This window comes from Phyllostomus hastatus, unplaced genomic scaffold (assembly GCF_019186645.2).
Source record: "Phyllostomus hastatus isolate PE091 unplaced genomic scaffold, TTU_PhHast_1.1 phas_scaffold_501, whole genome shotgun sequence".
Classification (NCBI taxonomy): Eukaryota; Metazoa; Chordata; class Mammalia; order Chiroptera; family Phyllostomidae; genus Phyllostomus; species Phyllostomus hastatus.
Window position 1 is genome coordinate 32823728 of NW_025334033.1, and position 26129 is coordinate 32849856.

Here is a 26129-nt window from a genome sequence, read left to right on the forward strand (position 1 = left end):
AAGACAGAACTCTGCATTGCTGCTACATCTTGTTTTCCAGCTTCCTAAGCTGCATGGCAAAGGGAGCCCCCAAAGCCATGTGGTGCCCCCTCTTGCCAAACCCAAATAATCCCCCTCTGTAGCATGGCTGCGGTGCCTGGGTTTAAATACCAGTGCCAATCTTCCTCTGCAGTCCCATTTCCAACTCCTCCCACAATTGGCTACACCTGTCAGCTTTCCTGGGCTGCCATAAGTCTGGGATTGCGTAGCTCCGTGGTGTGGAGCCAATCTTCTAAGCTCTTACGTGGGCGCTGTAACCCAGGGGAGTTGCCTCCCAGTTGAGTCATGGGTTCAAGTCACTCCCATCTCCCTGGCTCAAAGCATGGCCACAGCTTTTTAACATATCTATGAAGCCAGTTAAAAGTTATAGATATGTTAAATGACCATGCCTGAGGTTAGTTGCAAAACTGGTGCTATGCAGAACAGCTCTCAATGGTCCTGCTCCACGTGTCCCATTCCCAAGTTCAGATGTAGGGTTGAGGACATCCCGTATTTTTAAAAATATTTCCTGGACACCCTCAGTTCTGGACCCCATTACAAATCTCTATGGGGGGTTGGCTCCACCCTGTCACACTTCTGTTGAAATTCAAAGTTATTTTGATTCTTATTCTTTGGTATTTGCCCTGCCCTTTTTCTTTGGAAACATAGCAGATCTTCTCTCTGACCCATGTCCCTGAAATCTCATATGATGTGTTTCAGTGTAGGATCTGTTATTTTTTCTATCCAGTGTTCCTTCAACTTAGAATCTCATCTAAAGCTCTTCAGTACTGGAAAAATTTCTTGAAATGCTCTGATTTATTGCCCCTTCTTTTTGGATCTCTGAGAGATAGATATTGGGCCCCCTGGGCTATTATAATTTTTTTCTCCAATATTTCCATTTCACTTGATTTTCTGAGAAATTCCAACTTTATATCCCAAACCTCTGTTCAATTATTCAAATATGCTATCACATTTCCTTAGAACTTTGTTTTGTATTTATTTTTCAAGTTCATTTTTATCATATTTCTCCATTACCACGTATCCCCCAACACCCTCTTCCACCTCCACCCCCTAGTCACCAGCTGTCTGTGTCCACTTTTTTTTTTTGCTTCATCCCTCCACCCTCAGCCACCAAGCTGTCAGCCTGCTCTGTATTTATGAGTGTTTTTGTTTTGCTTGTTAGTTCAATTTGTTCATTAGCTTCCACGAGTGAAATCATATGGTATTTGTCTTTCTCTGACTGGCTTATTTCACTTAGCATAATGTTCTCCAGGTCCATCCATGTATTGCAAAGGGCACAATTTTCTTCTTTTTTATAGCCAAGTAGTATTCTACTGTGTAAATGTACCACCGCTGTTTTACCCATTCATCTACTGATGGACACTCGGGCTGCTTCCAAATCTTGGCTATTGTAAATGGCACTGTAATGAACATGGGATGCATATATTATTTTGAATTATTGTTTAGCATTTCTTTGGATAAATTCCCTTAAGTGGAATTGCTGGGTTATTAAGGCAGATACTTTTTAAATTTTTTGAGGTACCTCCATACTGCTTTCCACAGTGGCTACACCAGTCTGCATTCCCACCAACAGTGCAAAAGGCTTCCCCTTTCTCCACATCCTCACCAGCACTTGTTGATTTATTGATGATAGCCATTCTGACAAGCGTGAGGTGATACTTCATTGTGGTTTTAATTTGTGTTTCTCTGATGATTAGGGACATTGAACATCTTTTCATATGTCTATTGGCCAAATCTCCTTTTTTCAGTATTCTACTCTTGATTCATAGTTGTAACATTTTTCTGAAGATATTTTTTTCTTGACATTTTTACACTGTACGGTCTGTGTCCTCTAAGTGCTTTTTTCCTCAATTGTTTTTTTCTCTTTAATATTAGAGGCTTTCCTCAGATGTTTTATAACTCCTGGTTGTTTAATCATTTTTACTAGTGTAGGACTAAAAGCTCTGCAAGCTCTGGATGCACGGGGTTGTGGGGGCTTGTCAACTATGATTTTCACTGTAGAGTTACCTAGCTGAGTAGTTTAGCCAGGACACCTTTGATTCAGGTCTATGTAGGCCTTTCCACTTGCATGGGCCAGCCTGCACAGGAAAGCATCTTCCAATATTGGTAGAATGGGAAGATCTGGTTGCCAGGATTCAGTGAGAGAAGGATGCTGGTTTTTATATCTAGTATGTAAATATTTCCTGTTTTGGGTGTGGTCCTTGCCATCTATTACACCCAGTATCCTTCTATCCCAAGGACCCATTTAACATACCCCAAATAAACAAACACACACACTGAAATCATATTGTATGTACACTTTTAAAGGACAATACTTTATTTGCATAACATTTTATTGTTTGCATACTGCATAGCGGAAAGAACAGAGTCACAAGACTCATGGTCTGGCTCAACCACTAACTTGCTGTGTGAATTGGGTCTCTTAACCTTGCTAACCTCTTATTTCCTCATCTGAAAATTGCTAAAGGCCAAATGAGAGTTACACTGTTTTCCTCTCAAGTAATTTGCTCAAAATAAATCTATAGGTTGCTATTGCCAACCCCTTATTCATGATCTCAATGCTAACTGTCCTCAATGAATGCACTAAGACAATAAGTACCAATGTGACACTTCAATTTTGGATACTAACAATAGCAAAAGAGAAGCAAACTCAAAAACGGCCTTATTATTTCCTATTTTTAGAATACTGGTTTTTACAATACTTTTTTATACTATCCCATCAGGAATTCAATTTCATTAAAAACTTTTTTTCTTAAACCTACTCAAAATGAATACCTACATATGTGAAAAACCCAAGATTACATGTGTAGTTGCTTTACAGTATCCCCTCTGGTATAATATATGCAAATTACATATCATGGGCAGTTAAATAGTTTCACCCCCTACATTAGGGATGACAATATATATGGAGATTAATTTCTTATGCATTATCCCTAATGTAAAAAAAAATCACAGGTATATTATACTGCTTGTCAAGAACACATACACATGGTAGTCACATCTAGACACACACATATCTCTTCTAACCATGTTTCTACCATCATCAGTATCTTCTGTATGACCCGCTAAAGCCATTTGTAGTTGAAAACACAATACTCCCTTTAAGGCAATTATGGATAATATTGTTTTATAAAATATTTGTGTTAAAATTGCATGTATGTAACAAACCTCCAAACGCACTGCCTTTAACCCCTCTTACTACTCTTAAAAGGTAAACAAAATTTTTATACATTATAAAAACATTTAAGCTGCTCTGCAACCCTCCTTTGCTAAAAGTTAGATACATTACACCACTCCAGCAAGAGATTAATAAATAAGGATTAAATATTCTATTTTACAAAATGATACAGAATGGCCAATGTAAAAGTGAAAGGCTTATTTGGTAATTTCTTTACAAATTATGTTCATTAAGAAGAAATAAAACATGGTATAAAATGAGAAAACTGCCACTAAATTTATCTCTGAAGATAATCACATGAGTTATCTAAAAATTTCATGGCACCCTTGTTACAAACATTATTTTTTTAAAAAAGACTGGGATTCCTGGAACTATAGGACTATTTATCTCATAGCTTTTATTAAGCAAACTTGATATAACCACCACACAGTGGCAAGAGATAAAACAGCTGTTTCCAGCTACAGAAAACATTGAATTCTACCTTGAAGTACAGATCATTTGAGATGTTTCCCATAAGAGTCAAAGCAAATCATGGTGTAGTTGTGCTGAATTTCCTTAAGATTTTTTTGCTTTCCATGGAATATATTCATTTTCCTGTTGTCTGAGATCAGTTTCTGTTGCTTAGTAACTATTTTCATGTCCAGCCAAGATGTAAAGATTGCTGTGTGCGGTAGGATTTTCTGTTGGCCTGCTTTCCAAAACGACAACCCTGCAGTTGAACCAAAACAAAAGGTATGTGTAAGAGTAAAAACAGACATTGCATGCTTCAGATACTAACATCAAACCAGGAAAGAATATCACTGTTTACATTTTCATAAGATTACATAAAAATTACAGCTGTACATCAATTTCTGCTTTACATTTTATAGCTTAAAAACAAAATTGAGTAAGAATTGATTAACTTATGAATATAAAATACTAAAAACATTTCAGGACAGTCTTAGTTTCTTATTTCAACTAAGCAAGCTGGCTTATTCATATGCCAATAAAGCTATTAATAGCTTTAGAATATACATTAAGATGGATGTAGAAGAAGAGCTGAGTGAATAAAACAAGATCTCTAAGGACACCCATTCAAACTGTTCTTCAAGGTATTTGGAAAAAAAAAAAAAAGTTGAAAAACGCACGAAGTGGGATCCAACTCCTTTGTCCACAGAACAAGGGAGGGGAAAAGTTCAATCAAGGGATCCACAGGAAGAAAAATCGATAAAGTACCATACCATCGGATTTACACTGTACTTGAGGGTTTGTGAACAGAATAAAAACTAATGTATCCATACAGAGAAAAAAGTCTTGGAGGGGAAAACTCATAAACACTTCATATTTTTCCAGTGTATGAGTTTTCTACAACTAGCATATTATTATTTTCATGATGAAAACAATAAAAATATGTACTTTATATAATGTATTATAGAAAAGTAGAAGTGCAAAATAAAATTATAATCCAACTGCCCAGAGTTAATTTAACTGTTATTAATATTTTGACATACTTAAGTCTTTTTTTCTAGACACAAATATCTATATTTAAAACTACTTTCAAAAATTAAGAGAAAACAAAAACTTCTGTTATCTTAAAATCAAAGAGATGCCCAAGTAAGATAAGCAGACAAGGCAATGGTCTGAAAAATAAAGTTTTTTAGGGTAAATACATGACAGAATGGAGAAAGACAAAGGGAGAGTTGCAGGAGAAAATTCTGGGGGGAGGGGTGGATGCAAACAAGTAACTCAGAGAAATGGCTTTTGATGCCTGCCCTCTATTAAGGAGAATTCGCTCACACTACGTCTTGTTGAAGTGCTTTTTGCGCCAGGGTCACTGGATGATCCACAATTCTCTGTCAGCCCTTCCTGGAGAAGGGAAGAGCCTCTCACTTTAGAGTCTTTAACAAGGCGGTCCTCAAATTCTCTCTTCTTTGTCTTCTGCAGGACTAATCAATCACTAACCTGCCATGCTCTGTGGGCTTACGTTTTCTACTCACTAGTTGTCATTTTGCAAAAGATCTTTGTTCTCTTTACAAAAGTCTCCTACCAATTTTTATGGGGTCATAACGCCACCCCTCCTTTCCTGAAGTGTCTAATATTTAAGCAATTATTTTGTGACCAGACTGAACTTGAAGACCAGAGGTTCTCAATCCTTGCCCTAGGACTAATGCATATAACTATAGTCAATTTTGCTGCAGCAACAATTTTGAGTGAGAAAACAGAAAGGAACAGCTATTTTTATTAGTTGTAGAAGGAAACAATATAGACTTTGGGGAACAAAAACTACTAAATTTTTTCATAAGATGGCACAGTTCTGGAATTTGTCTTTCATTTTGATCATGGAGACCCACATAATTGCTTCTAATTTAGACTTAACTCAGAAACTGAGTCAAATAGTTTCTGATATAAAGTCAAATACCAGAGGGTGCATATTCTGTTAGATTTATATAATAATAGTTAATAGCAGGCAATATGCCAGGAAGAAATGATGAAATCAAAGGAGCCTGAAATATGTCATGGTACTAGGGACATAACGCCTAAATTAACATGTTTGGTCTTGGCTCAGTATAACTATCTCTAGGATCAAGATCCTTCCACAGACAAGAGACTGCTTAATGAACTAATTAAAATATTATTCTCTCTTTCAATAAAATTATGAGAAATCCTCTAAGAGTTTTGTCTGACAGTATAATTAAGAACACAACCACCAAAACTCCTGTGGTAATTAAAACAACCACATTATTTACCTGTCTGATCCTAATAAGCGGAAAACTCTTGTTTCATCTGAAATCTCCTGGGTAACCTATAAGAGAAAATATCTATTAATAATATATTTGTCGCCATGTTATTTAAATAACAGTTTAAAAATCATCCAGGTAGAGCAATTATTAAATAATGATAATTTCTGATATGACTCAGTTCCTCAAATGAAATATATTTCAGGAAGTATTTTTTGATCCTCTATTGGTAGAAATAAAACCGCATTTATGAAACACCTATTTGGGTCAGGCACTTTCCCTAGAAGAGCTCCTTGTGTTATAATTCCCATATTACTGGTGGAAAAAACAAGCAAACTGAAGACAGATGTTAAGTAAGTTGCTTAATATTATGTAACTGGTAGAACCAAGATTTGGTAGACCCAGTTTTCATAAGACGGCATGGTTCTGGAATTTATCTTTCATTTTAACCATGGAGACCCACATAATTGCTTCTAATTTAGACTTAACGCAGAAACTGAGTCAAATAGTTTCTGACATAAAAGCAAATACCAGGGAGTGCATATTCTGTTGGATTTATACAGTAATAGTTAATAGCAGGTAACATGCCAGGAAGAGATGCCATCTTATGTAACTGACAGACCCTGCATATAGGACTGCAGGGCCCCTGCTCTTTCCTATATGTCACAGTGCAGATTTCAGCAGAGCTGCGGTGAACACTCCCATGTGCCAGTGTCATATACCAGCACATCTGTGGTCCTCTGCTTCGCCTTCTACAAAGCTGTAGAAGGCACTCAGCCAGCCAGCCACAGGTACTATACTGATATGTGGGGAGTTTATACTTCCAGGAGCAAGCCTTAATCAAGAGGGATGGCAGTGAGTTTCTAAATGCATCAGATTCCCTACTTTCAAATAAGTCAATTCTGAGGTGTACTGTACACTGTTCCTCAGTGGTCGGTACGGGATTAATCCCTGGCTGCCCATAGTGGGGACCAGTTTATTATTGTGCTCTTTACTGGATTTTTGCCTCTCTCCAGCTCCCTACATTCCTCACTCCATCACTTGTGTTTGGGGATCTCCTCCCAAATAAACTGCCTGCACTTTTGGAGGAATCCAAACTATGACACTGTGGATATAAAAGAAATATAAATATAGTCTGTTATTGATGAATTTGTAATCTAGCTGGGAAGATAGAATTAATAAACTTCAATCAGAAAATAAATTCGGTGCTATTCTAGATAGAGTAATTGTCTGAGTCTTAAGTTCAGAAATGTTCCAATCATTAGGGACTGGAATGGATAAATATTACTTTAACAACATCACAGCAAGCCCAAACTGAAGTGTGAGAACGAAGGAGAGAGAAAGAGGTAAAGCAAGGTGAGTTAAAAACTGGAAATACCATTTGTACTTGATATGGTGAAAACAGGTATCTTCTATGGATTTCTAACTAAAGGAGCGATACAATGAAAGCAACTAAGGAAAGTTAGTATTATGACAGTAAGTAGGGCAGTAAATGTCACCAGGTCCCTTCATTAAATGCAGGGACCTGGTGACATTTAGTGACATGGGTCAGTAACGAGATAAACTGACATACTCAAAGAGAGAGAATTATGTCATTTTCTCTTGGAAGCTTTCTAATTCCTCATTCATACAAGAGGTAAAAATACTCAATTACACGTGAATAAGAGTGTGGATAAAACTACAGGTAACTCAAATAAGAGACTTGAAGCTTTAAATAAGTCTGCATATTTGTGAGGCCACAGCACACGAGAATTATACAGGTACTTACACAAATGGGAAATGTCTGTTAATATTGCCCTGTTAGGATTTATCTGTCAAGATGGGAGACCAAGTTCTCATCTCCTGCGTGAAATGAATCCTGATTATCTCAGCAAAGTGATCTTTGGAGACCCTTCAAATCCAGGCAAGTTACTTAACCACTCTGTGCCTGTAAAAACGGGAGTACAACTAGCACCCAACCCCACTGAACTACAAGTCTTAAAGAGATAGTATTTGTAAAGTGCCAGGAACACACATACTACTAAAAGGGTTTGAAATCATTTGTAATTATACTTCCCTATGCCTTACAATGCTATAATAATAGTGTGTTGCATGTAGTTGGTACTCAGTAAATATCTGCTGAGTTAATTTCTTAGATTTTCCTTAGTCCTGTGAATTAATACATGTCAACCTAGAATTTTAAATATAGTATTTAAAAAAGCTACACACTTCCAGATTAAAAAAAGGCTTATTAAATTTATAGTAGTCTAGCAAGCTTAGTAACCATATATTTTTTTAAGATTTTATTTATTTATTTTTAGAGAGGGAAGGGAGGGAGAAAGAGAGAGAGAGGGAGAAAGACAGAGAGAGAGAAGCATCAATGTGCGGTTGCTGGGGGCCATGGCCTGCAACCCAGGCATGTACCCTGACTGGGAATGGAAGCTGCGACACTTTGGTTTGCAGCCCGCACTCAATCCACTGAGCTATGCCAGCCAGGGCTGCTTAGTAACCATATTTAAAAATTACAAATTAGAGGAGTAAAATGGTATAAACGCCTATTTTCAAATTTCTTGCAGCTACTGAAAATTTTACAATACTGAGAATTTTACAATACGAAACTGAACATCTGAAGCAATAATACTGGCAATTTTGCTCTACTAGTTCATAGCACTAAAGGCACTAAACATAGTAATGTGGGCTCAAGAAGAAAATGTATAAAATGAACATTTCAATATTTAAAATCTTTAGTGGGAATCACTGGAAGTAATCTGAGAAACCTTACCTCATCTGATTTGAAGCTTTTACCCTGCATTCCATGTTTCCAGAAGGCCAACACACTGTCCTGAAGGCATACTAAAAAAAGATAAAGGAGAACTGAAACTCAAATACAGCACAAGTCAGTCACTACACAGTTTCCTTAACTGTTTTAATCAATGATAACATAAGGCTATCCAAATGCTTGGTGCAAAATTCCACTGTCTAGACGATTAATTCTGAATGTTTTTGTGGCTAGGCTATGCCTAAACTCTAATTTACTGAGTCAGAGTCATGTGCGTTTTCAAAGATATATGTGACAGGCATTCATTTAAACATGATATATACTATCTTTTTTTTCTTAGGTGAATAAAATAATAAAACATATATAATAGGCTATGTGAATAAAAAATCCTTATTTAAATACTCGTGTATAAAATTAGAAGTAGCTATTAAAGAAGCACCTTATATTTATGTTCACATTTTCCCTATTATAAAATTACTTAATCCAAAATTTAACCACACATTGAATATTTTTTATCTTTGAGTCAATTCTTATTTGGAGGGGCTCTCAGTTACAACATTCCCTGCTACAGCCCCCAGGTCTAACTTCCTCAGGCCTCTGGATTATCCTGGGCCTTTGCTCTGGCCACTGCAGGCTCCACTGCCCACATTTGGGTTAAAAGATTTGAGTCAAGCTTGTCCACTCTCCTGATGGCTTTAAATCCAAGAGTGACTGTGACTCCACAGTATGGCCACCATGTGGCATGCCATTGCCCCTTCTGCCCCCTGCCCACCTCCCATGTTCCCCTGGAGTGGTGTGAAAGTATCAGAGGGAAACCTATTCTTGCTGTGCCTTATCCATCTCTGTGTCCTGCATGGTGCCAACCACAGGTCTGGGTCCAATGAGACACCCATATGGGGTCACTTAGTGGTTCAAAGGCAGAATGGGCAGGTCCCCCAATGGGAAGAGGCAGCAGGACCCTTTCTGGCTAGAGTCATTAAGGAACAGCAAAGAAAGGAGAAATAATAAGGGACAGAACACATTTGTTTGCTGGCAAGTTAGTTGTATGCCCTACACTAGTAATGGTGATTGAAGAGTGATTGAAACTTACTATATTTTCTACTAGAATACCCACTCTGTAAAAAGTTAATACAAGAATGCCTTGGAAAAATAATTTTGCTCAATAAAAATAAAAATATTTTACAATAACAAATCACACACATTTTACTAACTGTGACGAATACAAAACTCAGTTACTGGTTGATTTTTAAAAGGTGACTTAAAGATGCTCTTTTTCACCCAGGAGGACCACTGTGATTATTCCAAGGCTCACTGGCAGAGAGAAACACTAGTCTAGGAGGAATGAACTTTTGTGCAACAATTAAAATTCCCTAAAAAATTTGACACATATGAAAAAGTTGAGGTAACTGTGTTTCAGTTAAAATGAAGAACTACAAAGATCTTCATGTCAGGATATCTATTGACAATATTAAAGCTTAGAAACTGGAATGCAATAACCAGGGCATAAAGATGCAGAGAAAGAAACCAGTTCTAAAATTTCTTTTGTCCTGATATGTACAGAAAGTTTAGGCTTTCTGCTTCAAAAATTATAATTTTCAATCATAAGCAAATTATATTTCTGTAAGATATTTACAAAGAGGGATGAATATACTTTGTGACAGGGCAAAACTCCAGTTGAAAAACCATTAAAATAGGTCACAAATTCAATTCCCAATCAGGGCACATGCCTGGGTTGTGGGCCAGGTCCCCAGTAGGGGGTGTATGAGAGGGAACTACATATTGATGTTTCTCTCCTTCTCTTTCTCCCTTTTCTTTCTCTAAAAACAAAAAAAATAAATTAAAAACATTTAAAAACCTATATATACATTTGCCCTGGCTGGGTGGCTTGGTTAGAGTGTTGTCCCTTGCGCAAAAAATTGCAGGTTTGATCCCTGGTTAGGGCATATATGAGAGGCAGCCAATCAGTGTTTCTCTATCATATTGATGTGTGTGTCTCTCTCGCTGTCCCTTCCCCACCCTTCCTTCCTCTTTCTCTAGAGTCAATGAACATATCTACAGGAAAAAAAAAAATAGATAGATAAATAAATAAATAAGAATATATACACTTAATTATAAAATACATATATATTTTTAAGGCCCAAATAAAAATTGCCAACTTTAACTATTTTTGGCTTATGGTAGAATCATATCATAAACTGTTCAGTGTTTCCAGCTGCAGCATTTTTTTCATAAGTTCTATCATCCCTGGGGAGAATACTTACTGACATAGAATCAATGAGGAATTTTTATCATAAAACCAATGAGTAATACAGGCTAAAACACTCATTGACAAAGAAGTAAATTAAAATGGCATATTAGTTTCTAAGTCCTGTGGAAAAGTTATTAATTTAGAAATAGACCTAAAAGCAAAACCATCAACACACACAAAGTAGAACTTACATGACAAAGAATTATAACATAGTTAATGCCATTATTCATATCATGCAAATATCTTTATGATTTACAGTGAATTGACAGAACTATAATTTACTTGACACAGTAAAGGGGACAACAAACAGAAATTAAAAAAATTATTTCAATTTTTAAATATTTAGGAAATAAAAGATTTATTTTCATCTGCATCTGCACCATCCAATACAACAGCAACTAGCCATATGTGGCTATTTACATTAAAATGAAAACTAAAATGTAGCACTAGCCATGTTTCAAGTACTAACAGGTGTGGTTAATGACTACTATATTTAAGAGCACAGGGAAGATTTCTAGTAACAGAAACTTCTATATGGTAGTGATGGTCTAGACAACCCTAGGTACGGAATGAACAAAAACCCAAGTATTCTAATAGCACTATTAAAAAAAAAAATTCTTACCTACAGACTCAATGCGAAAATCAAAAGTTAGTTCAGAGGCCAGTTTCTTACTTGACTTTAGTTTTCCTTGTAGATTTACAATTTTTACAAATTCTTAAAAAAAAAAACACAAAAAAACACAAGTCAAGTCTGGAAATCCAAATTTGTTAAAATAAATTTAACTGGATATGTGGATTTTACATGCATCTAGAACATTCTTAATGAAGTTCAACTATCTTGATTCAAGCATACCAAGTGAAAAATTATCATTAATATGTTTTATACTATAAGAATATCTCCTTTGATAAATGGTAATTTCACTGCTATTTTTTTCTTTTTTATACAGTATACATCAAACAATTATATTCTCATTTTTAAGAAAGTACAATGTTTCTTTAAAAGTGGCTACCTTGGTACCTAAATATATTTAGCTGTAAGAATTCTTTTTCTTACACATTACATAACATATGATAAGTATATCTGTAGTCATTCATAACTTTAGTAACAAGTATTACTGGAACAAAAGGGCAATAAATAGTACTACTACTCTCAAGAGCCACAATTTCTTTATAAGTAAACCCCAGGATGGGGGCTATTCATAATTTTATTTCCCTTTCATCTATTTGTTTTTTAATTTAAGAACCTTAGCTCTGACTTGGCAGATGCCTTTCTTTGTATTGCTTTCTTATCTGCCTAATGTGATTTGTGATTTTAGACCTATCTCTACTCGTGCTTACTAAAACTGATTTATGCTGCATAGCTGATGCTTAGTTTTTGAAGTCTTACACTGCTCCTTAAAAAAAAATCTTTTTTTTTAAATGAGATATTTTCTTTTTTTTTTTTTTAAAGATTTTATTTTTTATTTTTTTAGGGAGGGAAGGGAAGGAGATAGAGATAGAGATAGAGATAGAAAGAGAGAGAGAGAGAGAACCATCAATGTGTGGCTGCTGGGGGTCATGGCCTGCAACCCAGGAATGTACCCTGGCTGGGAATCGAACCTAGGACACTTTGGTTCCCAGCCCGCGCTCAATCCACTGAGCTACGCCAGCCAGGGCCAAAAAAAAATCTTAAGAAAGTCAACTTTTCATTTATCTTGACTAATTGGGAAATGGAAACGTTAGTTTTAATCAAAGGTTAAAAAATATTTTTATTTTTTTTTAAAGATTTTATTTATTTTTATAGAGGGAAAGGAGGGGGGAGAGAGAGAGAGAGAGAGAGAGAGAGAGAGAGAGAGAGAGAGAGAGGGAGAGAGAGGGAGGGAGAGAGAGAGAGGGAGGGAGGGAGAGAGAGAGAGAGAAACATCAATGTGTGGTTGCTGGGGGTTCTGGCCTGCAACCCAGGAATGTACCCTGGCTGGGAATCGAACCTGGGACACTTTGGTTCCCAGCCCACGCTCAATCCACTGAGCTACGTCAGCCAGGGCTAAAAAAATATTTTTTATAAAATACATAAATCAACAAAATGAAACTAAGCACAATTTATTTTCCTTAGATGTATCAGAAAGTATTAGGGATTTAACATTAAAAGTCAACATTATTAAAATTAAATTCTGACGATCTCATTTTAGTTAATAAAAAAGGAATGATGGGTGAATGAAATCGCTTTGAGTTTTGGGTTACTTATCTCTAATATTAGATGATCTTTATGATTCTATAAGGTAAATCCACTAGGGTACCCTTCAGAGAAGAGAAATTAGGATAGAAACATAGGGAAATTCCATAGTATAACAATTTTTAAAATAACTCAACACCTGTTGGCAGACTCAGTAATTTAAAAAATATTGTAATGGATCAAACACAACAAATACTGTCAAGTTTCAAGTATAGTTCTAAGTCTAGGTGAATTTCACCTTACAGGATTCGCTGCATAAAAATAAAAGGTGTTTGTTCGAAAAACTGAACTAATATCTGTTGCTAAAAGTTTTCTGTTTATCTGATTATAGTACAACACACTTCTATCAATACCTCTTCCTACATCAAAAGAATCATAATGAGCAGATAAAAGAATGAAATCTATCTACATTAAAATCTCACTGACATGATTCCAAAACTCATGTTACATGACTCCAAGTGACCTTAGTTATGTGCTGCATAATGATGATTTGGTCAACAACAGACCACTTACACAATGTGGTCCTGTGAGATTATAACAGAGCTGAAAAATCCCTATGAGGTAGAGCTGCAGCCATCATAACACTGTAGTGCAACACGTGACTCACATGTGTGTGGTGACGGAGGTATAAACAGACCTACGTGCTGTCAGTCATGTAAAAGTATAGCACATTCAACTATATGTAGCACATAATACTTGACAATAATAATAAATCGCCATTACTGGTTTATGTATCTACTATACTGTGTTTTTTACTGTTGTTTTAGCGTACTCTTTCTATTTACACAAAAACTCTTTTCTGTAGAACATCATGCTGTGTTATGCTGGCAGCAGCCACATACATCTGATGTTTATAGCATTTCTTGACTGTATCATTTTCTCTTCTGCTTGATTTAATATCATGCTGTACAGTACACTATACAGGTTTGTAACCTAGAAGCAACAGGCTATGCCATAATAACCTGCGTGTGTAGTAGGCTATACCACCTAGCTCTGTGCAAGTGCACTCTTATGATGTTCCCACAATGACAAAACGGACTAATGACACATTTCTTAGAATTGAGTATCCCTGTTAAGTGGTACATGACTATATACCATCCATTTTTCTATTAATTATGAGGTATGGAAAAAACTCGAGAGTAGTTTTACACAGAATTTTATACAAACAGTTTCATATAGAATTTAACCCCAAGGTTATGACAAAATGTTCTTATAGAGTGTTTCCAAGTAGGCCAAAGAAAAAGTCACAGAGAATCAATTATAGTAAGTAGATCAATTACTACTTACTATACCTGTAGCCATTTTAGGTTTTTCATCAATAAAACAAAGCCACTTGAGATGAAAAAAATGAAAATGTTGAATTACAGTTTAATAGAATCACTTCCATAAAAAGATTTGCTATATCAAGTAGTAAACTCAGAGTAAATTTTAAATAGTACTTACTGTCTAAACACACTAAAACGGTATCTCTCTCCAACTGTGTTACATGAATGGAATCTAACTGTTGGCTGCCTGCGGGGGTGGGGGGCAGGGGAAACAATGTTACAGTTAAACAACATGCTTTAAAAACTAGTGCTTAAAAAAAACACAAATGCTGACCTTTTCTGTGATTTAAAACTAGCTTTTGAAATTTAACACAGAAACTGTATTTTATAATGATATATTATTTTTTCAAAAAATGTCTGTGGGTCAACTTAGGAGAACAAACATTAAGTCTTAAGCATGGTTAAATGACCTGAGAAAAGCTCAATATTATAGTTAATTAACACCGTAGCTAGTTCTAGAAGGGTGAGTTACAAAAATAAAATGAAGCAAAGGGTAAATACAGAAAAGAAAGATGCATGCTATAAAATGACTAGATTTTGTGCTACATTTTACAGTAACCAATAGAAAGATGAAAACAAGATCAGTTAGGTGAATCACAGCATCCTTGAGATAAAAACAAGCCAGTACTTGAAAAAAAGCAAAAACAAAATTAATAAAACTGTAATCAGAGAGATATTTTCCCGGTGTTGGGGGGTGTGTGTGGGTAGGTGGGAGTTCCTTTCTGAAGAGGACACTGAGTGATATAATGAACCATTCTGTCAACAATAGCTTTTTGTAGGAAGCAACTTTCATTACTTTGCTGATATTTGCAAAGCTGCTTCTTTTAACATCTGTGTCAGATGTGATGGCATTTTTGTATATATATGTGTGATGACATTTCTGCAAAACATTTTTGGCAAAACAATTCATTTCAGGCACTCAGATTGCCTGAATGGTCTAGCTAAATCTAAGATTTTAGATTATTTAGAGCAGTCATTCTTAACTGCATTTATTTTGGAGCCCATGAATCCTCTCCCTTAAAAACTGTACATCTAAACATAAGCACAAAGTTTTACATATTATTTTGGGGTGGTTTTGGATCTTCTAATGCACATAACATAGAGAAGAATTCAGATCAATAGAAGTTATAAAACTGTTGGGCCCTTGGATGACACTCCAAACATAGTTTTTCTCAGTAAATAGATGTTCATGTATTTATTCAACAAATATTTATGGAGTGCTGACAATGTACTTGGAATAGAGTTCATTTTAACTGTTAACAACTGTTGCCCACTAAAGAGGGGGTGGGCAGCAGTGCTCAACAATGAACACAGCTGGGAGGTCGATTAACAATCACTGGTGAAAATGGAGAAGCCTAATAAGGACAACCTCTGAGGGTAATCTCTTTTCCTTAGGAAGCAATTTTGGTTTTGCATTATTTTTAGCTTAGTAAATGTTCTAAGTGGTTAGACAGTATAGGGATTTTAAAAAAAGGAAAAATCCCTTTAAGACCCCTAGCCCCAAATTTCATAAGAGGACTGAATGTCTAGCCTTGAGCAATGTAACCTAATACAAGGGGGACCCCCAAAACTGGAATTTATAAAAAATCATATTTATTCGCCCTGGCTGGCGTAGCTCAGTGGATTGAGCACGGGCTGGGAACCAAAGTGTCCCAGGTTCGATTCCCAGCCAGGGTCCTGGGTTGCAGGCCATAACCCCCAGCAACTGCACATTGATGTCTCTGTCTCTGTCTCTCTCTCTCTTTCTCTCATCTCCCTTCCTTCCCTCCCTAAAAAATAAATAAAATCTTTAAAAAATCATATTTATTCTTACAGGTTTAATTTCCAGTCACCTTCCAAGTACTCTCTGTTTGATGCAATACACCTATTGAGATGTAAACTTGCTCAAAACAGTTTTTGAACTAACTCATCAATTTTCATGTCTTTTAGTGCTTTGGCCATTTTTTGTTTCACCTCTTCCACATTGGCAAAATATTTCCCTTTGAGAACTTTTTTCATTGGGGGAAAAAAAGTTGCTTGGGGTGAGGTCAGGTGAATAGGTAGGGTGGTACACAGGGGTCATGCTGTTTTGGGTCAAAAACTGCAGAACTCTCAGCATGGTTTTGGCAGATGCACTTATAAATTGCCCATCATGAAATGGGCAAATGCACTGAGTCTTCAAAAAAAAATCCACTAAAGCCAAACGCAACCTCACAACAATGCCATCTGGTACACTGGTACAGATGGGTTCCTAGAACACTCACCCAGTAGGGGAAGCCTATACAACAAGGGGCCTGTCCTCCAGAAGATAACTGTGTTTTGGGGGGTCCTCCCTTGTATATCATACAGAAGAAAGCTGCAGGCATACATTAGAAAACTGTATGAAATGACTTGCTTTATATTATTATTACATACTAAACAGTAAAAAAAAAGTTGGGACTCTCTGCCAAAATGATTGATATATATATTACTTCTTTTTGGCAGTAATTATATAATAGGAATATATTTCTATGTGGACTACTTACCATATTTTGCTGTATATTATGCGTACTTTTTCACCCAAATTTTTTAGTGAAAAATAAGGATGTGCATTATACATGGGTATAATGAGTACATACTGTGGGCATAATAATCCCATGTATAATGTGCACCAAAACGTGGGTGCTCATTATACACAGGAGCACACAGCCATGCACACTGTACATGGCAAATACGGTATATCTCATGATACTAAAACAATGTCATTTGTACCCTCCTGTTAGCTATGCTAGGAGGATATGCGTCCAACTCAACCAAAAGTATTAAACAATAAATTAAAAAGAAATGTGGGGTACAGGTGAAGGTAGGAGTGTACAGAATACATTCCAATTTTATTGTACTGGAAATTATGACTTGGTCCATAAAGAGAGTGACATAGTCCAGTGCCTACTCTAACTGGCTTATATTTGGTCTTTACATTTTTAGAAATTTTGTAAGCCAGATGACCTCAGGTCGGTAGTTTGAAACTGGGGCGGGAGTACTTAACACCACAGAAATAGGCAACTGCTACAAACCAGGTTTCTCTGCGCCCCAAGAGCCTATTGTTAATTATTCACCAGGATACCACTAGTTCATATTGATTCTTATTCTGAAAGTGACATTAGTGGTTCTACATTAACTTCAGTAGCTGAACTGTATGAAGAGTTCTTGTCTTTTAGCCTATAATCAAAAGCTAAAGATATTTAATAAGAAACATCAACCTTATGATACTTGTAACAGACTTCTCTATAAGGTAAGTCAGTAGTGAAATAGCTGTATATAAAACTTGCCTGACTTCTTATGCAAAAATGTCTTCATAAACTTTGGGTTACAAATGATCAAATAATATACTATCTTCATTTCAAATAATATACCCCCCATTCATTTCACTATATAGATTTAAAAAACAAATTGATTGATTTGTCCCAATTTTAAAGCTTGAAAATAAACTTCTCAACCTTTTCTGAACTTTCATTAAGACACATCTGATAAAATCCTAAGCTAATGAACCATTCCCAGAAAGTGTAAGAGATATATCCCTGTATCTTTAAGTGGTAAAGCTTGGAGGCCACATGTGAAAAGCACTTGAACTAAATGATTCTAAGAATTGTCAAGGGAAAAACTTACAGAAAAAAAAAAATAAAGCTCTTTGCTTGAGAAGCTGATCAAATTTGAAAAATATAGGGGTGGGCAAAAGTAGGTTTACAGTTGTTTGGACAGAAAAAAAACCTGAATTAAATATTAATACAAGAAAAAAACTCTGTTTCAAGTACTCACAACTGCAAACCTACTTTTCCTTACCCCCGTATCTTAGAAAACTTAAATCATTAAAATTTTCCTTGGTAAAATAATTTGTATCAAATTGCCTTAAGCAGACAGAGATCATAAACTATATGCATATGATCCTCTGGGCTTACATGGAAAGCTGTGACCTGAGTGTTTATTTGACTAAGCCTGCACTGGTTGAAACCATTCTGCTTCTTTCATACACAAAACCATCAACATTTTATTTAACATAAGATAAAAAACACTTACCGGCACCGATTTCTGTAAACCACGAAGATGCAGAATTCAAATTGATTGTCTCAAACTGAACTACCTGATTTGATTCAGTGCCCTTGCTAATAGCTACACAGACCATAGGGTATTCCTGTTCAGGTATTACCAGCATTTCAAAAACATTCAAAGGACTTGGCAGAGGAAAATCAAAGTGCTAAAATAAACAAACAAGAGAAGTGTAATTTAGAAGCCATCCCTATTCATACTGTTGCTGAGTAAAGTCAAAGGAAAGGCTTTCATTTTCTTGATCGATCTAATTTAAAAATGATCATGATAAGCATCATAAAAATCTATAAAATATGTTTTAGAGAACTGGATACATTCAGCTTTATGTCTGTGATGCTTCTGAAAGCTTATTAATATAAGTTAAAGAGGAAATCTTAAGAACAAAAAAACTGTTAAACCAAATGAAGACCTAGTATAAATAACTAAACATGCCGACACTACATAGTAGCAATGAAATCTTAAAATTTTAACTTTAATTTACACACTAGTTTTTTCTATAGGAGAAAAATGTAATGTACCTTTATCAACATGAATTTCTGCATTGGCTCATACCACTGAAGTAAAACAATTCCAGACTGTAAAGCTCCACAGAGGTATTTATGTCCTGTGTAAGGGTTTCTGACTGGAAAGAAGCAGAAGAGACACACCCAAAACACTGAATACCTTTACATGAAAACATAATTGGTTCATGTCTAACTACTATGCTGTATACCTGAATCTAATACAAAATAATATTGAATGTACTGAATATTGACAAATAAAGATATTTTTTAAAAACCTAAGTAGTTTAGTTAAAAGCTAGACTCATCTAAAAGCTAACTCAGCTCTCTTTATAAAGGCAATGCCTATAATATACACAGGGGGAAAAACAAGGAAACACGGCCTTCTATGGATGAAAGAAAACCTATTTGAAGCAATTATTTAGCTGATAGTGGAAAAATTAGTTTGTATTCACTAGGATGATAACAGTGAGTAGAATTTTTATGGACTCTGCTACCTTTTCTTTTTCACTTTATCTCATTTAAAAATTATATACATTTACTTCTAAACATTTTTAATATACTACATCCTTAAACATTAAGAACTTTTTACAAGAAGAGTATTTTAAACACTAAGGTAACTAAACCAGTATGCAACTTAAAAGAGCTGCTTTTTAAGTAATCGACCAAAAGACAGAATTCAGATAAGAAGGTCTAGGAAGCAAGTGAAATCTATGATTTTATTTTTGGTCTACTTTACAATTGTGTACTTACAACAAGGTAAAAATAACTATTTTACATCTTACTAAAGATATAACTTCCTTGACTCAATTCTATAAAAACTTATTAGTCTTTCCTTGTCTGCAATTTGACTCCCATCAAGAATGACTATAAAAGGAGTTATTTGCAATAAACTCTACCTTAATATATTTATGAGTTTATATCTTAGGTTGTAAGTTTCTAGACCTTTCTTGAGTTATATATGTACTAACAGATATGAACCTGATTCTGCCCTAGAAAATTTGCTCACGAAATCTGCTCATAACTATAGACTATGTTATGGAGCCATGTGGCATGAAGGTTACTGATTAAACAGAAAGATTAAACAGGAAGTTAGGAGCTCAGGATCTGAAGTCATGAACTGGGTCTGATCCCAGAGTCCGTTACATCCTAGTGACATGACAAGTATCACAGGGTGGTTTTAAAGTTGAGATAAGTATACACCGCAGAATTCGACCCCCCCCCCCCCCGCCCCGCCAGAGAGGTCTGCATTTAGTTGTCACTTCTGCAAGGTACCCTCTAAGCCCCATGTATGTCATAACTGATAGGAGTATCTTTGTTTGCCCGGGACCTTGGCTCACTGGATAATCTAACAAAATGATTTAAAGCAGGGGTCTGGCAACACTGAGGGAAAATAAAATTATCTATAAACCAAATGCCCAGAGTTAACCACTATTAATATTTTGACATGTTTAGGTCTTTTTTTTCCCCAGACACAAATATCTATATTTAAAACCACTTTCAAAAATTAAAACAAAAACTTCTATATCTTAAAATCAAAGAGATGCCCAAGTAAGATAAGCAGACAAGGCAATGGTCTGAAAAATAAAGTTTTTTAGGGTAAATACATGACAGAATGGAGAAAGACAAAGGGAGAGTTGCAGGAGAAAATTCTGGGGGGAGGGGTGGATGCAAACAAGTAACTCAGAGAAATGGCTTTTGATGCCTGCCCTCTATTAAGGAGAATTCGCTCACACTACGTCTTGTTGAAGTGCTTTTTGCGCCAGGGTCACTGGATGATCCACAATTCTCTGTCAGCCCTTCCTGGAGAAGGGAAGAGCCTCTCACTTTAGAGTCTTTAACAAGGCGGTCCTCAAATTCTCTCTTCTTTGTCTTCTGCAGGACTAATCACTAACCTGCCATGCTCTGTGGGCTTACGTTTTCTACTCACTAGTTGTCATTTTGCAAAAGATCTTTGTTCTCTTTACAAAAGTCTCCTACCAATTTTTATGGGGTCATAACGCCACCCCTCCTTTCCTGAAGTATCTAATATTTAAGCAATTATTTTGTGACCAGACTGAACTTGAAGACCAGAGGTTCTCAATCCTTGCCCTAGGACTAATGCATATAACTATAGTCAATTTTCTGTAGTAATTATTTTTGGAGATTTGGGGAAGCTCCCAAATTTGTGATTGGACTCAGAAGTGAGGGTATTTATGTGTGGACTGTTTTGTCTGACTTCATAGTTGGCTAAGCTCCAGCAATAATAATGTTCATAAAGCACTAAGCAGGAACTGTTAAATAAGTGAAAATAGAATATTAGCAGATATACATCCTCACGGACTAAGGTTAAAAAAGTTTAGGTACACTACGCTCTGAGAAAGCACTAGGACTATTATCTCCAAGCATTTTTACGCCATGTCCCACTATACATTCTTGTGCTTCAGTGGCCCCTTAATTCCTTATTAAAACAGATGTAAAGCCTTCCTTCCTTCCTATTTGATACTATAAGTCTCTGCAGATAACTTTAAAGATGTTAAAAGTTCTAACCATCAGTTTGAGAAATGGCATTTACTCACCTATGCAACACTTGTGGCAGCCTTTTGTATCAGGAATCTTTGTAGTTAAAGCAAACTTCCTGAAAGCATAAGAATATAAACATACTGTACTGCAATGGTTTCTACAGTGATATGTGAATCAGTTGCATCAGAACCAGTTAAAGAACTCTATAAAAACTGTCTCTGACCTCCAAGTATAATTTTACAGGACTGAGGAGGGCCTAGGAATCTATACTACCAAGGGGGACCCCCCTAAAAAGCACAATTATCTTCTGGAGGGCAGGCCCCTTGTAGTACAGGCTTCCCCTCTAGGTGAGTGTTCTAGGAACCCATCTGTACCAGTGCACCAGCTGGCATTGTGAGAGGCTGCATTCGGCTTCAGTGGGGTTTTTTTTGAAGATTCTTTCAACACATTTGTCCTGATTTACAAGCACACCTGCCCACACCACTGAGTGTTCAGCAGTTTCTGACCAAAAATGGCATGACCCCCATGCCCCACCCTCCTTATTCACCCAATCTTGCTCTGAGTGACATTTTTTTGTAGAGTGCTTTGAAGATGACTGAAGTTTAAACATGTAAGAATAAATACACACTTTTTAATACATAAATCTGTTTTTTGGGGGGTCCCCCTTCACTTAAAAGTTCTACAGAAACAGACTAAAACACACAGAGAGCGGACTGGTGGTTGCCAGAAAGGAACGGGGTTGAGGGACTAACTAGGTACAAGAGGTGAAAGGATTAAGTACATATTGGTAGTCAGGAAACAGCTACCCAAGAGACTAGACAGCAGTAACTATGTGTGGTACCAATGTGGGTGGTGGAAATATGGAGGGCAAACACGTTATAAAGTACATGACTGTCTAGCTACTATGCTGTATACCTGAAAGCAATACAAAATAATATTGCAAGTAAACTAATTTAAAAATTAAAATAATAATAAGCATTAAAAAACTTTATAGGTGATTTCATAGCAACATTGATCTTTCAAATTTTAGATGACATGTACTTTAGTGTAAACTATCTTTCAAAATTAAGACAAAGTTTTTTTTAACCCTGAGGACATTTTTCATTGCTTCTAGAGAGGCAGGAAGAAGGGATGGAGCAAGAGAAGAGAGAGAAAAAGAGAGAGAGGGGGGCAGGGGGGGAGGGGGGGAGAGAGAGAGAGAGACAGAGAGACAGAAAGTGAAACAGGAAAGAGAAACATAGATTGGTTGCCTCTAATACATGCCCTGACTGGAATCAAATCCATAACCCAGGCATGTGCCCTGAAGTGGGACTGAACCTACAACATTTTGATTTATGGGATGATGCTCTAACCAGCTGAACCATACTGGGCAGGGCAAAACAAAGTTTTTTAGAAGACAAAGAATAATGACTATTTTAAAAATAAACACTAATTCCCCTCTCTCCCAGCATAATCAAAATATTTTGTACCTTGGTAGTATGCGGTCTGGAAACCTGTGAGTTTGAATATGAGCAGCTAATCCTGGTTTTTTGGCTTGTTCAAACAAAGCTATAAGATTATGAGAGTAGAGTTGAAAGGTTTTCCCTATAAAAAAGAAACATATTATTTTTATTAGAATCATTTACAGCAGGAAAAATATAATTTTCAAGCAAAGAAAATATAATTACCTTCTAAAATGAGGAGTCCAGAAATGTTCAAAAAGCCAAGCAATATGAAAAGACACACACACACACAAACAAACAAAAAACCCAGTTAATACTATTTTGAAAGATAGTAAGTAAAATGAGTTTTAAGAAAACAGACAATTGTGTTTCTTAATACACAAATTAGGAATATTCTGACTAACAGGTGACCTGGATAGAATATACATAGACCTTAGTAAAGCCAGCATACAAACAGAAATTGTTAACCACTATTGTACAATGGGCTGAGTTACAATGATGGGTGTGTGGTTATTTTAGCATAACATGGAAAAACATGAAAAATTCTACTATGTGTTATTTTCTAGAATAGACCTACTCATTAACAATTTATCAAAATACCTTGGATTAAATGATTGTGAGTGACACCTTATTTTATGTATTTTAGTCCTTACCCAAGGATATGTTTATTGAGTTTTAGAGCGAGAGAGTGACAGAGTGACAGAAAGAGAGAGAAACATCCATGAACTGCCTCCCACACGCACCCCAAAAGAATCAAACCTGCAACCTTTTGGTGTATGGGACAATGCTTGGACCAACTAAGCCATCCAGCCAGGGTGTGAATGACACTTTTTTTTTTTAAGATTTTATTTATTTTTTTAGAGAGGGAAGGGAGGGAGGGAGGTGGAGGGAAAGGGGGAGAGAGAGGGGGAGAGAGAGAGAGAGAGAGAGAGAGAGAGAGAGAGAGAGAGAGAGACATCAATGTGCAGTTGCTGGGGGTTCTGGCCTGCAACCCAGGAATGTACCCTGGCTGGGAATCGAACCTGGGACACTTTGGTTCCCAGCCCGCGCTCAATCCACTGAGCTACGCCAGCCAGGGCTGTGAATGACACTTTTATAACAGATTGAAATACCAAGGAAAGGAAAGCAAACTATATATGCCACAAGACAAAGACAACAGCAATTATTATGTGGCAATAACAGGAAATAGGATTATTTCCACATAATCAAAACCATAGCTGTCTTAAGCATGGGGCATATGGTAACCATCGTCTCATTCCATGTTATACATGGTATGGTACTATAACAACAGGGAGAGAGAAATGGGTGGGGGAGAGAGAGCGCGCGCGAGTTCGAGAACAGGAGAACAAGTGCATGAGAAAGAGCCAGTCTTACCCTTAACAAAATTCTCTGCAGTTTTTCGGAATGCAAACATTCTGTCCAACATTATGCCATCCGTCCTCTCTCTATTACTTTTATACACATAGCTAGCTATATGGCTAGCTAGGCAGCTAAACATAGTAGTACATGTATGTGTGCCCATCCACACAAATGCAGACCTTCTCTCCTATTAAGCAGAACAGTGTTTTCTCCTATTAAGCCCTGCTACCTACCTTTATTCAGTTTTATGAATTATTTTAACTAGAATATGAGAACTAATTTATAGGTTAACTCTTCCCTGTTTTCCTTAGTTATGTTATAGACATGTAAGATGTACTCTATGTGGTTTTTAAGCTTATTTCCAAAGACAAGTAGAAGTAGAGATAAAAGCAGTAAATATTAGAGGAAAGTGATCTTATATGTATACAATTCAGAACTGTTAAGTGATACAGAATTGGATTTAAGCTTATTTTCATAATAATAATAAATTAATATTTTGTTAAAAGCAAATACAATTTGGAGGAAATGTAATTTAAATTAAAAAAATCAAACAGACTAAATACTCTTTGAGGACCCCCACTTTTTAGAAGCCATTTATGCACAATCAAATAACATGTTCTTTGTAAACAGTGTCATTAAGTGCAAATATAAAAATTCCTGAAGAATCTCTAATTAGGTGCTGGAGAGTGAAAGAGTTCAAGTTACACACACACATACTTAAAATTCTGAAAATAACATTTCTTAGATTAGGCCACAATTTATAATGATCTACTTATCAACGAGTAAAAATGAGTATCAGCACTGATGCTGTACAGTATAAGTAGCTGAAAGGTACACTTAACACTGAGAAGCCTGACAGTACAGTAAATAGAGCAGGAATATAATCCTCATGTAATCTACTGAGACACAGAGCAGGAGAGAGCATCAAACTAAATAATTTAAAAAAATTAAAATACTAAAATTATTTAATTATTCAAAGTAGAGAAAGGGGTGAGTGTTATTTTAATAGTTAATAACATTAGGATTAAATTAAGGAACAGAGAGAAATAATTAGCTTGTACTCTACTGTCAGAATGAAAGCAAGCAGCGAATCTCAAGACAGCCACTTAAATCTAAAATGTAAAAAAAGAAAAGATAGCTTTTCATAGGTAAGAATTTTTTAAAAAGTCTGAAATACCACCTATGAATCTACTGCCAACAACAACCAAAAAAAGAAAAACACAAAAACAAAATTAGAATAGGTTGCTCTGGAACCCACTTGTTTCTAAGACTTGAAAGCATTGGTCCAAGATAATTAATGTGTGGTCCAGAATAACATGAATTCTATCAGAAGTATCTGTAGAAACCCTCAGAGCTCACCAAGCATTCTGGATATCATCTCATTCCATCCTCAAAGCCGCCTCTGAGGCTGTTATTGTTACCAAAATTCTTTTACAATTGAGAAAGAAATTGTTTTACAATTGAGAACACTGAGGCTGAGAGAGGGTGACTTACTCAAGGTAACAGAAAAAGAAAGCAACTAGATCCTCATTCTTTCCCTTCAACTGCTAATGCTCAACGAAAGGCAGGAACATCAGTGACAGTGGAGGTGGGTAAGTGGAAGGACATGGCCTCAGGTGACAAGCACACTGGTATTCCTTAGGAGTTGAGATCCTGGGCAGACTTGAGAAGTGCTACCTTAACTGAAAACAGGGTCCCTTCTCAAAATTTCTTCCCATTCTAAGCTGGTAAAAAATATGTGCAAATATCAAGTTACTAAACTAGATTATAGTTACCCTGAATAACAA

General features: G+C 36.1%; 1 protein-coding gene across 4 annotated transcripts in view; it reads right to left on the reverse strand.

Moving 5' to 3' along the window:
* Positions 1–2333: 2333 nt before the first annotated feature.
* MAP4K5 (mitogen-activated protein kinase kinase kinase kinase 5) overlaps positions 2334–26129 on the reverse strand; it is a 105788-nt gene continuing 81992 nt past the window's right edge. For 3 of the 4 annotated variants that reach the window (XM_045823036.1, XM_045823035.1, XM_045823038.1), the window contains 10 exons: positions 24522–24524; positions 23011–23125; positions 21598–21656; positions 19058–19161; positions 18510–18687; positions 14596–14664; positions 11563–11655; positions 8696–8766; positions 5944–5999; positions 2334–3926 (listed from right to left, as the gene is read on the reverse strand). In XM_045823036.1, the coding sequence (XP_045678992.1) occupies positions 3839–3926; positions 5944–5999; positions 8696–8766; positions 11563–11655; positions 14596–14664; positions 18510–18687; positions 19058–19161; positions 21598–21656; positions 23011–23125; positions 24522–24524 (836 nt within the window). In that variant the 3' untranslated portion in view covers positions 2334–3838. The remainder of the gene's footprint in view (positions 3927–5943; positions 6000–8695; positions 8767–11562; positions 11656–14595; positions 14665–18509; positions 18688–19057; positions 19162–21597; positions 21657–23010; positions 23126–24521; positions 24525–26129) is intronic. The other variant, XM_045823037.1, reaches the window with a different exon arrangement.